The sequence below is a fragment of the Dama dama genome, chromosome 8 (genome assembly GCF_033118175.1).
Source record: "Dama dama isolate Ldn47 chromosome 8, ASM3311817v1, whole genome shotgun sequence".
Lineage (NCBI taxonomy): Eukaryota > Metazoa > Chordata > Mammalia > Artiodactyla > Cervidae > Dama > Dama dama.
The window spans coordinates 3,823,229-3,838,025 of NC_083688.1; the positions used below are offsets into that span (position 1 = coordinate 3,823,229).

At 55.4% G+C, this 14,797-nt stretch overlaps 1 protein-coding gene across 1 annotated transcript in view; it reads left to right on the plus strand.

The window, feature by feature from the left end:
• The first annotated feature begins 4,051 nt into the window (after positions 1–4,051).
• VWA5B1 (von Willebrand factor A domain containing 5B1) overlaps positions 4,052–14,797 on the plus strand; it is a 46,503-nt gene continuing 35,757 nt past the window's right edge. The window contains exons 1-6 of the mRNA XM_061149134.1: positions 4,052–4,190; positions 6,327–6,479; positions 7,733–7,952; positions 11,961–12,106; positions 13,026–13,157; positions 13,739–13,863. Of these exons, the coding sequence (XP_061005117.1) occupies positions 4,052–4,190; positions 6,327–6,479; positions 7,733–7,952; positions 11,961–12,106; positions 13,026–13,157; positions 13,739–13,863 (915 nt within the window). The remainder of the gene's footprint in view (positions 4,191–6,326; positions 6,480–7,732; positions 7,953–11,960; positions 12,107–13,025; positions 13,158–13,738; positions 13,864–14,797) is intronic.

Here is a 14,797-nt window from a genome sequence, read left to right on the forward strand (position 1 = left end):
GTCAGCCTCCCAACCTAGGGGGTGCAAGGAATAAGCGGCCCCTGCTGGAAGGAGGGAAGCAGGTCCTCGGATAAGGACACAGAGAGCGTCTCAAGGAGCCTGCCAGCTGCCAAGTGGTGGGCCATTAGGAGAGGGAGAAGCTGGCCAGGGGTTGGCTCAGGGGCAGGGCAACAGAGCATCCTCTGTGGACCGGCAGATGGTCTGTTCAAAGATGGGCGGGACCGCCATGCTGGCCCGGAGGGTGTATCTGGGCCCCTGACTGATAAGCTCTGGGAGGGAAGTGTAAATGATGCACTTAATTCCAACATCTTCCCTGAGGAGCCGCCCTGGACCTGGTGGTCAGAGGACTTCTCTCCCTCCCCTGGAAAACTGGGAAACTCTGAAATGGCCAGCTTTGCCCTGTGACTATATGTATCGATTGATTCATTCAACAATATTTACTCACCAACTACTAACAGTACAAGCACCCCTCAAGGCACTCGGGACATATTAGTGAGAAACACAGGCCCCAAATCTTTGCCCTCGTGCAGGGGAGACAGATGATAAGCAATAAGCATAATAAACATTTTATATGGAGGATGTTAGTAACACGTGCTTTGGGGAAAATAAAACAGCAGGATGAGGGTTTGGAAGTAAAGCTGGGGGAACAAGTTTAAATCCAAGATTAAGAAGAAGGTGTCCTTTGAGCAAAGACTTGAAGGAGGGAGGGAACTAGGGGGAAAGCATCCCTAGAAGTGGAAACAGCCTGCGGGAAAGCTCTCCCGTGGGAGAAAAGCCATGTGGAGTCACCAGTGGGGAGACCGGAGAGGAAAACGGTGCGGGGCCTGGATCCGGGGTCTCGAGGGGCGTGGAGAGCTGGCAGGGGGGTGAACTCTGGGACCACATGACTGGACCCCTGACTTCTCAGGACCCCTCTGGCTGCTTTACTGGGAATAGACTTCGCTGGGGGACAAGCAGTTCGCAGCAGTGGCAGAGACAAGGAGTCAGGTTGTGAATCTGTTGGCTTGCAACTTTATTTGGTATCTGTCACCTCCATTAGTTCGTATCCCACATCGGCCTTGTCCTCCACCATCTGCCCAGCACATAGGTGAGCACCAAAGGTTAGTGTCCCTGGGAGACAGCCTGCATTCATTCGTTCATTTCACTGTACAAATATTTATTGAGTACCTGCTATGTGCTGGGCACTGTGCTGGATACTTTATACATTACTTGGTTTAATCTGCAGGGCCAGTGAGATAGGACCTATTGGCCCTTCCACTCACCTGGGATTTTTTGTTTTTGTTTTTGTTTATTCCCCCCCGCCCCCCCCCCCTTTTTTTTTTTGGCTGTGCTGCACAGCTTAGGGAACTTCCCCAACCAGGAATAGAACCCATGCCCCCTGTATTGGAAACATGGAGTCTTAACCACAGGACCACCAGGGAAGTCCTCACCTGGTTTTATAAAAGAGGGAGTGAACAGCCAGGGATTAAAGTGGCTCCCTCTCTTAGAAACCTTCTTTGCTACCCTCTCTCCACCCACTACTCTCCTCATGGCTCCTCTGAGGTCAAGGGGCCCCTCCCATTCCTTCTGCCAGTCCATTCATTCCCTCAAAGAGGTGTGTGTGTTTTGCACATGAGTTTGGGGTCCCCCAAGGGCATATGGGTTCCAGGGGTGCGTGGGTGGGACTTCCTCCTGCAGGACTCCAGGGACATCCCTGCGAGAGATGGGGACCAGCGCCAGGAGCGCTGAGCATCATCCCTCCAACCATGCCAGCCTGGGGCCCGGTGGGCATCACCCAGGAGCGACCTCGTGGGGAGGAAGCTGCCAGCGCCCCCCTGGACGGTGTGAGAAGCCAGGCTTGGCTTCAGGAACAGAGCAGTGTGAATTGGTCTGTAGAGTGACAGGGGCTGATCTCAGTGGGTCAGTATGTAACTAGGCATTTACCCTCCTCATCTTTTCCTGATCAGCTAGAGCACCTGTCTTTCCCCCAAACTTTTGGGATGCAGGGTCTGGAAAATGGGCTGGTGAGGTGAGAGGGGAGGGAAAGGTGAATGAATGCAGTGTGGCGTGACTGGGCTGGTTGAGGAGCCCTTGGCAAAACTCCACCCTGAGCATGCGTGCTTCGTCGCCCAGTCACATACAACTCTTTGCAACCCCGTGGACTTGCAGCCCGCCAGGCTCCTCTGTCCAGGGGATTCTCCAGGCAAGAATACTGGAGTAGGTTGCCATGTCCTCCTCCAGGGGGTCTTCCCGACCCAGGGACTGAACCCGAGTCTCCTGTGTCTCCTGCATTGCAGGCAGATTCTTTACCCACGGAGCCCCACCCCAGGATGAACCCAAGCTGAAGTCCAAGTTCCCCACACATCTGGGGGCTGGCTCACCATCAGCCTTCTGGACAGGAGGGAACCAGGAGGAGGAGGTGGAGGGAAGGAGTGTGGAGAGCAGGGGACATGACTCTCTCAGCAAAGGAGCCCCAACATCCGGTTCTGCCCCTGGCTTCACCCTGGGCTTTGAGACAGAAAACTCCCGGGAGATGGCGGCTGGGAATCCAGCCCTCTCTCCTGGCTCCTTATCTGCCTCCTGCTGTCAGTCAGCCTGCTGCACATAAGCCGGGGGGCTGAGAGCTGTCTGGGCTGGAGCCACAGAGAGAACATAATTAAAACGATACTCCTGGGCTGGCAGAGAGGGTGGGAGCACCCGAGGATCCTTGCTTGGGAACACAAGGATGTTAAAGCACAGAGTTCCCTTCTCAGAGAAAAGACAGGGTCATCAGCAGTCACAGAACAGCCTTGCAAATAAATGGCAACAGGCTGCCAGCCTGCTGTGGCTTCACCTGGCGCATCCATCACCCAGAAGAAGACCCCAAAAGGACCTCAAGTTCGTATTCTGCACCCTTTGGTCGGCTTCTCTTCCCGCTCCTACCCCCACCTCTCAAAGGCAGGTGATTGCCTGGGAGGGCCTCAGGAACCTCATAGAGAATCGGCACCCTGCCCTGAAATGCGCTGGGAAGTCACTGGTGTTGGAATGATGACAGCCATCTTTTTGTGGGATTTTTTTGGCTGCGCTGGGTCTTCTTTGCAGCACATGGGCTTTCTCCAGATGCAGCGAGGGCGGGGCTCTTCTTTGATGCAGTCTGCAGGCTTTTCGCTGTGGCGGGTTCTCTAGTGGTGGAGCATGAGCTCTTGAGCAGATGGGCATCAGTAGTTGTGGCCCACGGGCTTTGTTGTTCCCCAGCATGTGGGATCTTCCTGGCCCAGAGATCGAACCTGTGTCCCCGGTGTTGGCAGGCAGGTTCTTAACCTCTGGACCACCAGGGGAGTCCCCAGCCATGCTTTTACGTGTTCAATCAGCACTTTGGATGCCATGCAAAGCAAAGAATAGACCAGGAGCATTCTCTGCAAGGGGGATGAGACTGCCGCTGCTGAGTCAGTCAGTCGTGTCCGACTCTCTGCGGCCCCATGGACTGTAGCCCGCCAAGCTCCTCTGTCCATGGGATTCTCCAGGCAAGGATACTGGAGTGGGCTGCCATTTCCTTCTCCTAAAGGGGAAGATAGACGTGAATAACGTAATCTCATGGAGACAGGATGAATCGCGACGGACTCCTGGAAGGGGAGAGGCTAGGCTCTGCATAGCCTGGCACGGGTGGACTGGCTTCCCTGCAAAGGGGGCCCTAGGTTGACAGCTAAGGGCAGTGGGGGGTGGCTGGCTTATTTTGGCTCAAGGGGCGATCCTTCCAGGTAGAGTGTGGCAGGGACAAAGGTTTGAGAGCCCACGGGTCTCATCTGAGGGATGCGTGGAAGCTGGGAGACCCACAGTGAATCCAGCCAGATCGCGTGTCTGCAGGCCTCAGTTCCTCTCCTGTGAGGTGAAAACAAAGGAAATAATCACGCCTTCTCTTCCGAGCGGTGGTCGGGCATCATTGTGGGAAGTGGCTGGGGGAAATGGAGAGAATGATACTCTGCTTGCCTGTGGAGGCTAAAGGGGGAGAATTGAGCCGGGCGGCAGGGCGGGCCTCTCCCCACTTCTTGCCTTGCCATCTCTAGCAGGTCCTGAAGGCCGAGGAACCCGCGAGATGCCGGGTCTGCTAAACCAGATCACAGGGGCGGCCCTGCCCCTCACCGCGTCCGACGTCACCTCCTTCGTCAGTGGTTACGCCCTGGGGCTCACTGCCTCCCTCACCTACGGCAACCTGGAAGCCCAGCCCTTCCAGGGTAAGGGGCCCTGCGGGGGCTTCCCCAGGACCACGGGCATGCTGAATCCCCCGTCCTGACACGCATCTGCCAACTGACATCAGACAAGTCACACCACCTTTCTGAGCTTCAGTTTACCCACCTGCAAAGTAGGAATACCATTTCTGCCCAACAGGTCTTAAAGCCGGTGGCAAGTCAGGTCAGGATTTGAAGCCAGGTTTGGGCTCTGCCCCAGCCCGCTGTCCCAGCCTTCTCGATGTCCACAAGTCACGCTCACCTGTCAGATAGTCAGTCCTCCATGTCCCCCAGGGAGTCTCACAAGAGAGGCGTCTGGACTCACTGGAAGCCAGGAGCTCCCAGTGCTCAGCGTGGCTCTCATCCCCGCGACCTTGGGGAAGCCGCTGTCCATCTGGACGCCAGGGTTTGAGGGAGAGGCAGATGAGGTAATGCGTGAGGAAGGGCAGCATGGAGTGGAAAACAGTCTGCGAACGTGAGCCATCAGTGTGCAACAGTCAGGAGGGTGTACCGGCGTTCCCCTGTGAGAGCTGTTTGTAAATTGCACTCTTGTCTTTGCACCTAAGGAAGGGAGTTACAGGAAGCCTGGCCAGGAAACTCATGTATAAAGGCTAGATATGCTTTGCATCCCTTCTCATCCACAGTGGTGTGGGCCTCCTAACTCCCAAACTTCACGTCTTGGGGCACCCACCCTCCAACCTGACCTGAGTGTCTGCAATCCTTTGAGTTCCCAAAAGAAACCTACAGGGGAAACTTTCCTCCCCACAGAAATCTTCCAGGCAGAACAAAGATGCTGTCCCTCTGTTTCAGGAAACCTACAGAGGATGGCTTAACGTGAGACTCACAGGGAACCAAGGAGACTATATTACTGAACAGCTTTAAGACAGTCTTTTAGATTTCCATGTGCAGAAAAACCAGTCCCCCCATTTTATAAATGAGGAGACTGAGGCTCAGAGGGATGGGAAACTGGGATTTATGGAAAGCTAGCCATGGTCCTGGCACTGTGCTGCCCCCTGGTTAGTGGGCTGATTAAACGAGATAGGACCTCGATTCTCCGAGCGTGTTCCCTCAGCCATCGGCATCACCCAGAGCTGGTTAGGAACGCAGAATCTTGGGCCCTGCCCCAGAACTACCAAATCAGAATCTGCATTTTAACCAGACCCACCCCCCACCCTGCCAGGTGACTCACGTTTTCTTAAAGTCTGAGGAGCACTGTGCTGAGACATAACGTAGGATGTACCCCATGGGGGAGGGGGCTCAGTAATGGTGGCTGCTTTTCCCATTTTCATAACGACCCTGAGTTTGACTCCATCATCCCCATTTTCAGACAGGGTTCTGAGGTTTAGAGATGCTGAATGTCACCGGACTGGGGAAGGGGGCAGGGCTCGGATTAGAACCCTGATCCTCTTCCTCCAAAGACCAGCTCCTGGGCACCGCGGGTGATAAGACACCACGCAGAGGTGTCTTGTTAGACCCGCACAACAGGTCACATAAAAATCCAGATTGCCGCTCTCTCTTGAAAAATCAGAAACCCCGGCCGCACCAGTGGCACCAGAAGGATGGGGGACTCTAAAACCTGGGATGAAGGTGGAGGCAAATCTCTGGGGAGGAAGTGGTCAGGACATTTCTCAGAGGCCCAGAGTCCATGGAGGCATCCGCAGGAGCGCCCCCTTCTCCCAAAGGCTCTGCAGAGAGTAGCCCCAGGCCAGGGCCACTGGGGGGGCATATCTTGGCACCTGCCCCGCGGTGAGTCCAGTTCCACCCTAAAGAGGGTGGATGAGGCTGCCCGTGTTAGAGGTTCAGTCTCTTCATTCTGTTTTCTGCCCCTTGGGGCTGCGAGGGGTGGGGCAGGTGGGCAGAGTACTGGGTGGTCGTGGTGAGCTTGCCGGAGGAAGAGATGGCTGGGACGGGGGAGAAACTGTCCCTTGAGCTGCCCCACCACCGAGGCAGAGCCTGCCACCCTTCGCATCCTGTCCAGCCCTCGAGCCGGGGGCCCAGCCCGAGTCCCCTCGGGGGCGCTCTCAGTGGCAGTGAATGCTATGGCGCGCTCAAACGGAGACCAAGGGCTCTGGTTCCGTCCCGGGGGGTGGGCACGCCGAGAGGTGCTGGGTCGCCCCGTGACGCCGGGCCCTGCTCTGCCAGGACTCTTCGTGTACCCGCTGGATGAGTACACCACGGTGATCGGCTTTGAGGCGGTCATCGCGGACCGTGTCGTGACGGTACAGATCAAGGACAAAGCCAAAATAGAGGGTGGCCACTTTGAGGCTACCGGCATTCGAGCTGCGACTGTCACAGGTAAGAGGGCTGGAGGGGCAGTGGCAGGACCTGGGCGTGGCTGGAGTCTCGGGCAGACCGAAAGGGGAGCAGTGGGATCAGGTGGAGAGAGCACTGTGCTAAGAGTCGGGAATCCTGTGTGACCGTGGCCCAGTAATCAACCTCTCTGAACGTCACCTTACTGTCTGTAAAACAGGCGGTTGTTTCTCCTCTCACTTGGAAAGAGTGGTAAGGGTCAAAGGAGGCAACCAAAAGGGTTTTTAAGACATCTGTAAAAACCAGAAAAGCATATCCTTTAAGCTTAGAGGGTGTGGAGTGAGTCATACCAAGATTTGATTGCTGGTCCTGTGGCTTGCAAGCTTATATAAGAAGTGAAGCCTTGCTTTGTAGAATGTAACTAATAATCCATCGAAATCTCCACAAAGAGCATGCAGAACGCTCATCACTGTTGCTGGTACAGAGTCAGCACTCACACAATGGCTATATGGGTTCCTGCTATGGAGGATACTGAGGCTCAGAGAGGGTGAGTGACCGGCCCAAGGTCACAGAGCATGTTAGTGGCAGAGCCAAGAATTGAGTCCAGATATAAGAGACTCTCACCATTGGGTCTGTGATGGAAATGAAGTTTGTTCACCTGATCATCGATGTTCAAGAACCTTTGAACACCCATGCTGTGTAAGATGCAAAGTTGCCCCCCAGGAGTTTAGGACTTATCCCAGCCTGGGAGAACAGCTAGGGCATGCCAGGAAGTGACTATGATAAGAAGTTGAAAGTGGTTGTGCCAAAAACGGTCCAGATAATGTCAGAGGAGGAAAAGAAGGTGCCACGTGGAACAAGGGAGATTGGATGGGTGGGTAAGACGGGCTAAGAAATAACAAGGGATGGGTCTTTCAGATGGAAAGAAACAGCACGGATTCTGGGGGAGGTGAGACGCTCCAGTGTAAATCCTGGGGGAACATAGAGTCTGAGGATGGAGCTGTGACCCTCCATTGGGGGCTAGTGGGTCCCAGCCTCCCACTCCCGGCAGGGCACAGTGCAAAGTACACAGGCCTGGCGTCAGGCCCACGTAGGTTCAGATCCTGGTTCAATAAATTAGTTATTTGTTAAATAACTTGTACTCGTTGTGCCCCCACGCTGAGCTTGTTTTCCCATCAGCGCACAAGCTCCTCTAACCTAACACACAGCAAGCTTAGAGGGGTTGAGAGAGATGCCCACGACCCCTGCCTCCAGGCCTGGCATGTAGGAACCATTCTGCAAACGTTCCATTATCCCAGGAAAGGTGGCTCTGGACGAGGATTTGGAGCGGATCCTCTTTGTGGTCAACCTGGGGACCATCGCCCCGATGGAGAACGTCACCGTGTTCGTCAGCACCTCCTCGGAGCTCCCAACGCTGCCCAGCGGGGCCGTGCGGGTCCTCCTGCCTGCTGTCTGTGCCCCGACCGTGCCCCAGTTCTGCACGGACAGCACCGGCGCCCCCAGCCGGCAGGTCCACGGGTGAGGAGCCCCGGCCAGACAGGCCAGGGCCGTGGGGTTGGGGGGTCGGGGTGGGGGAGATAGAGGTGGGCGGTGATGCTAAGCGCTGTAGCTGCCCCTCCCCTGCTCACTTTTAGAGCGCCTAAGACTCTCCCCAGGACGTCCCTGGTGGTCCAGGGCTTATACTCCGAGCTTCCAATGCAGGGGGCATGGGTTCGATCCCTGGTTGGGAAACTACGATTCCATAAGCCATGCAGTGCAGCCAAGGGGGAAAAAAAATAAGAATCTCCCTGAAATGCCTGATGTTGATACCGATCAGAAGCATTGGAACTGGGATCAGAATATCCAGGCTTTATACTTTAATGCACTCAAGAGGCATTTTCAGAGCACCTACTGTGTGCTAGTGGAGAAGGAAATGGCAACCCAACCCACTCCAGTATTCTCGCTTGGAGAGTCCCACGGACAGAGGACAGTGGCGGGCTACAGGCCATGGGGTCGCAAAGCGTCAGACACGACTGACGCGACTTAGCACGCGCTATGTGCTAGACACTGGGGTGGGTGTTAGGAACACAGAAGGGACAAATGCACACGGTTCCTGCCTTTTCGGAACTTGGTGGAAGAGATCGTTGTCCAACCGATAACACAACTAATATAAACTGTTTGTGAACTTTGCATGCATAATTAATTATGTGGAAGTGCAGTGGAAGAGACGTCCATTGGCTAAGAATATAAAAGAGGGACCAAACCCCTGGGGTCCAGGGGCCAGGTCAGTCTTCTCTGAGGAGTGATGTTTCAGCTGAGGGCTGAGCCTAGAGGCAGACGGATGAGGCACAGAGAGAAACGTTCCTATAGGTGGAAATGGCAAGGGCAAAGGCAGCAAGGACGGGGCCCCAGAGAGGAAGTGGCCTGAGATAAGGCTGCAGAGATACAGGACACCCTGTGGCCCTGGCCAACTCTGGCTTTCTCCCCAGAGCAACAAGGACCCATTAACAAGGGTTTTCAGCAGGGTCGGGTAGGTCATTCCAGGAGAGTTTCTCTGTACTTTCCCTGGGGGTGGGGAGGAGGGAAAAGGGGGTCAGAGCCTGAGGCACCTGCAGCTGAAATCAGGGATCCTCCTATCTCCCCACCTGTGGACCCAGGGGGACCAACGTTTCCTCCACAGGGAGAGAGGATGCCAGGTTTAAGAGGCCTGCTGAATACGGGAGGTGTCTTTTGATGCATCTTATCATTTGGTCTCCACTGTTGGCTCAGCGATAAAGAATCCGCCTGCCAATGCAGGAAACATGAGTTCAATCCCTGGGTCAGGAAGATCCCCTGGAGGAGGAAATGGCAACCCGCTCCAATATTCTTGCCTGGGAAATCCCATGGACAGAGCAGCCTGGTGGGTTACAGTCCATGGGGTTGCAAAGAGTCAGACATGATTTAGTGACTAAACAACAAACTCCTTAACTCCCCCTCCCCTATTCTCGTCCTGAATCTTGGAGCCAAGTTGAAATCTGGGAAGATGTAAACATTGTATATATCCAGGAGTTTCATACACATACCCTGTCGGGCTCTGGGGACAGCTGAAGGCACATGCCCACTGGGTCACAGAGGACAAGGTCAACAGACCCCAAGACACCGCAGGTTAAAGGGATGATTTGCCAGGCTGGCGGGGAGGGGTTACTGCAGCCTCCCATAAGGGGCCAGCCTGGAGGGCACTCCTCAGTCATTCCACAAATAGCAATTAAACACTTACCATGGGACAGGACCAAGCTCACGTGGGCCAGGCACTATTCTGGGTGCTGGGAACACAGCAGTGAACCAGAGAGGCTCGGTCCCTGCCCTAATGGAGCTAGTATTCTAATGGAGGAGGCAGACCATAAAGAAATAAGCCCACAAATATGTCATATGTTAGGTGATGAGTTCTATGGAGATAAACATCATTGAGGCTGGAGAGGGACAGGATGGGGTGGGTGCTGGTTAGAAGAGACAGGGGTTCGGCACCATCTGAGAGCTGGACCATAAAGAAGGCTGAGCACTGAGGAATTGATGCTTTTGAACTGTGGTGTTGGAGAAGACTCTTGAGAGTCCCTTGGACTGCAAGGAGAGCCAACCAGTCCATCCTGAAGGAGATCAGTCCTGGGTGTTCATTGGAAGGACTGATGCTAAAGCTGAAACTCCAACATTTTGGCCACCTCATGCGAAGAGCTAACTCATTTGAAAAGACCCTGATGCTGGGAAAGATTAAAGGCTGGAGGAGAAGGGGAAGACAGAGGATGAGATGGTTGGACGGCATCACTGACTTGACGGACATGCGTTGGAGCAAGCTCCGGGAGTTGGTGGTGGACAGGGAAGCCTGGCGTGCTGCAGTCCATGGGGTCACGAAGAGTCAGACACGACTGAGAGACTGAACTGAACCGAGGCAACATCTGAGGCCTGATCTGAATGAAGGGAGCAAGCCATGGAAATCATGTGGAGGAAGAACATTCTGAGCAGGGAGTGGGGTGGGCAGGAAGTGCAAAGGCCCTGAGGCAGTGGCAGGCTCGGTGTGTTTGAAGAGCAGAAGGGAGGCTCGTAGGAACAGAGCAAACGGGGGAGGAAGGCTGGGGTCAGACCACGGGGGGCCTCGAAACCTAGAGCGAGGACACTTGTTGGCACAGCAGAGAAGCTGGTGGCACCAGCCAGGCTCAGGCCAGTGAGTACCAGCTCACGTGTCATCTTTGTAAATGCTGCCGTGGTGCATTTGTAAATGCAGGCCTGGTACATCTGAGAGGCAAGACCTAGCAGAGCTGGGGACATTCAGACCTCAGTGAGTCAAGGAACAAGAGGCTTGGGAGGAGTGCCCAGTTCCCCTGAGGTGGCCCTGATAAATTTTTGATTCCTGCCCATTCCAGCAGGAAAGAGCTAACAGAGACACCCTTGGGACTGCAGGGGATGCAAACACCTGCCTGCATCAAATTCCGATGAAAAAGTGGCTTAGACAGAGGGACACGAGAAAAAATAAGAGAGATAGACCATACCAAACGTTAGTGAGGATGAGGAGGGAAAGAAACTCTCATTCAGTGCTGGGGCCCAGTGAACACTGGCCAGCCACGTTGCCAAGCAATCTGGCGACACTTGATGTGTGCCCTTTGACCCAGGGATCCCAGAGAAATCCTTCCAAAGGCCCAAAAAGGGAACACAGATGAGGATCTTCATGGGGGTGGCCTGCGGATGCAGGGGTGTGGAGGCAGGAAGAAACCAGGACAATATAACAGAGGCCCTCAGGCCGTACCATTGTTGTTATTGTTGTTTAGTCGCTAAGTCATGTCTGACTTTTTGCAACCCCGTGGACTGTAGCCTGCCAGACTCCTGTGTCTGTGGGATTTCCCGGGCAAGAATACTAGAGCAGGTTGCCATTTCCTCCTCTAGGGGATCTTCCCCACCCAGGGATCAAACCGAGTCTCCTGCATCGGCAGTCAAATTCTTTACCGACGAGCCACCAGGGGAACAAGCTGAACCACAGCAGCAGCAAAGAAGGTTTTCAGACCCTTAAAACGCAGCGTTGGGTGAAAATAAAAGGGAAGCAGCTGAATGAGATTCCTAACACAATGCCATCTTTTCAACCAAATGTCAGGATGTCTCTTACAACGCTACGTGCATTTTTAGAACACAAAGCAAAAACCTCAGGGGGCAAGGCCGTGGAGGGGAGGGAAATAGAGCGGGATGAGGGACGGGTGAGGGACAGACAGAGGGCCAGCGACAGCGAGCAGGCAGCAGATGACACTTTGCTGAGCACTCACGGGAGAAAGCTGTGCCATTGTGCTCCCTATTCAACGAGAAAACCAGGACTCAGAGGAGCAGTGTCTCAGGCAAGGGTCCCCAGCTCCCAGAGACAGAGCAGGGAGTCCTGATGTGAGGCGACGTTATGCAAACCGTCCCCCGGCCGAGTCCGAGAGACCCGGGTGAGGATGTATGCTCTGCCAAGTGCATGTGTGGGAACTGAAGCCAGTGCTCCCATCTCGCTGAGTCTCCTACCCCCTCCCCTCCTCCCGGCCCCCTTCCCAGCAGAGACAAGCACTGCTTTGGCAGCCGGGCCCTGGACTCCTGGAACAGACTGTGCCTCTCGACGCTCCTGGACACCGACGTGTCCAACCCCATGGAATACGAGTTCAACTTCCAGCTGGAGATTCGTGGGCCCTGCCTGCTCGCAGGTGAGAGGCGCTGCCTAGACCCTGACGGGGCTGGAAAGAAGATTCAAGGTCCCGGGGTGGGGAGAGGAAGGGAGGGAGAGAAAGTTGGCCGGCCCAGGCGGACAACAGCCTGTGGCCAACCTACAGTCCAACAGGACTCTTTCCCAACGACAGATTTTAAGACTGTGCCCACCAATGCCCCTCACCAATGGCTTCCCTGGGGAAATGTCCACAAGGGCCTAGCAGTCCAAAGTCTGAGGTTGGAGGTCCAAGGTCCTCTCCGGGAGGCCACAGCCACAGAGATGTTTCTCCGGCCCTCCCCTGGGGTGGGGGTGAGGGGTCCTCCTCCTCAGTGGGGTAACTTCCCAAATCCAGCCACCTAGATCCCACCCCAGAGCTTCTGATGATGACACCGGTGTGGGATGAGAGCCTTGGGCACTGGAACCATTGCAAAGCTCCCAGTGACTCTAACAGGAGCCAGAGTCGGGCACCGATGTTCTGAAGGTCCCCATCTCCCTCCCGGTCAAGGCTTTAAAAGAATGTGGTTTCGTCCATGAGTGTTCTCCTAGAGCAAGCCGACATCCCAACACGAGAGACGTTGATGGAGTGCACATCCCAACACGTGAGGTGTTGATGGAGGGCCGTCTGATGGAGCTGGGAGCTCCTTTTGTCTCTGTCCCCTAAGAGGAAGCCACCCCTTTAACCCCCACTGGGTCCCGGGGTCAGGGCAGGAGGGGCTATCCGACCGTGTCTCGATAAACTCCCATTTTGCAGACAGGGAAACTGAGAAGGGCTGTCCACAGTTTTGCACACCAGCAGGTCAGGAGCCCCTGATGGGGCTGGAGTGGCAGTCATGTCCGGCCTGGGTCTCCAGGTCCCCCACCAAGCGCCTCTCTCTCTGGGGACCCCTGAACCTATCCCACCTTTCTGCGTCACTCAGGGGTAGAGAGTCCCACCCACGAGATCCGAGCTGACGCCGCCCCGTCCGCAAGCTCGGCCGAGAGCATCATCGTCACCCTGGCCAACAGGCACACCTTCGACCGGCCCGTGGAGATCCTCATCCACCCCAGCGGTACTGTGCCCCCAGCGGGGCCCCCAGGGCTGCTGGTGGGAGGGAGGAGGCGCTGGTCCCAGGGCACACAGACAGCTGCCACCCCCGCTGCCTCATGGCCAGGGACAGGGTAGGCTACGTGGCAGAGGAGAGGAGGCCAACAACTTGCTTCCGTGTAAACGTGGCTCTAGTTGGCAGAGTTGAGTGTCTCCTGCCCCATTTCAGCTCCTGAGGCCCCACTGTCTCACCCACCCTTTGGTGCACTTTGCTCTCAGGCCAGCTGAACACCTAAGCTTAGTGAGACTCCAACAGTTCTGAACCCCAGGGAGCAACTCTTTTTTCTCTTTAAGAATTCATAGAATGTCAAGATGCAAAAAGATCAGAGCCCAGGATCACTCCCATTTTATAGATGGGTAAAGTCTAGTCACGCACTCTCCTGCCTCCCAGATCAGGAGTCTTTTCATGGCCCCACATGCCTCAAATGGCCAGGGAGCCCATCCCCCTCTTCCAACTGGAAGTCCTCCCCACAGTGAAGATCCACCCCTCCACCAAGGTCCCCTGCATTGCCCTCAGGCTCCGACAGTGCTGTCTCGTCTCTGCAGAGCCCCACATGCCACATGTCCTGATGGAGAAAGGGGACATGACCCTGGGGGAGTTCGACCAGCACCTGAAGGGAAGAGCAGATTTCATCAAAGGGATGAAGAAGGACAGCAGTGCAGAGCGAAAGGTGAGGGTGACTGAGCAATGTCAGCGGTGGCAGAACTGGGGTGGCTCTGGGCACTGGTCCTCGCTGGACCCGTGAGAAGCCTGAGCCCAGGGGTGGGGTGGGGGGACTCGCCTGAGGTCACACAGCAAGCTGATGATCCCGCCTCCTGAGAGGTCACCTGCTCCTAGTGCCATCCAGGTGCCTGAAAGTATGAAAGTGAAAGTCGCTCAGTCATGTCCAACCCTGTGCAACCCCTTGGACTATACAGACCATGGGATTCTCTGGGCCAAAATACTGGAGTGGGTAGCCTTTCCCTCTCCAGCGGATCTTCCCAACCCAGGGATCAAATTCAGGTTTTCCGCATGGCAGGTGGATTCTTTACCAGCTGAGCCACCAGGAAGGCCCAAGAATACTGGAGTGGGTAGCCTATCCTTTCTCCAGCGGATCTTCCCAACCCAGGAATTGAACCGGGGTCTCCTGCACTGCAGGTGGATTCTTTACCAACTGAGCTATCAGGGAAGCCCATCAAGATTCCTAAGCTAGGAAAGTTCTAGGCTCTTGGCAAAAATGACCTTGGTCTTCTTCAGGATAGTCTGTCCCTAAAAGGCACCAAGGGCCCTCCGGCTAGGTGCCCTCCCGGCTCCATCTCTACTCCTGGGTCTCTTGATTTGCCTTCCTCTGGGATCATTGCTTGCTATTAGGTAAAGAATAAAGGCAGAGCTGGGGAAGCCAGGGAAACCCTCTCCCTCTGCTCACCTCTACCCCATGAAGTTAATGGATAAGGGGGTCCTCAGCAGGGGCTGGGGGTGGGGAAGGGGGTAAGAGCATGCTGAGCCTCAGCCACAAGCCACCCCCGCAGTCTCCCTCCTGCTGAGGTCGCTGCACAGCGCCCTGGGTCCTGAGTGCCAAGGTAGGCTCAAGAATCAGGGCACACTGCTTTTTGTCATCTCCCTTT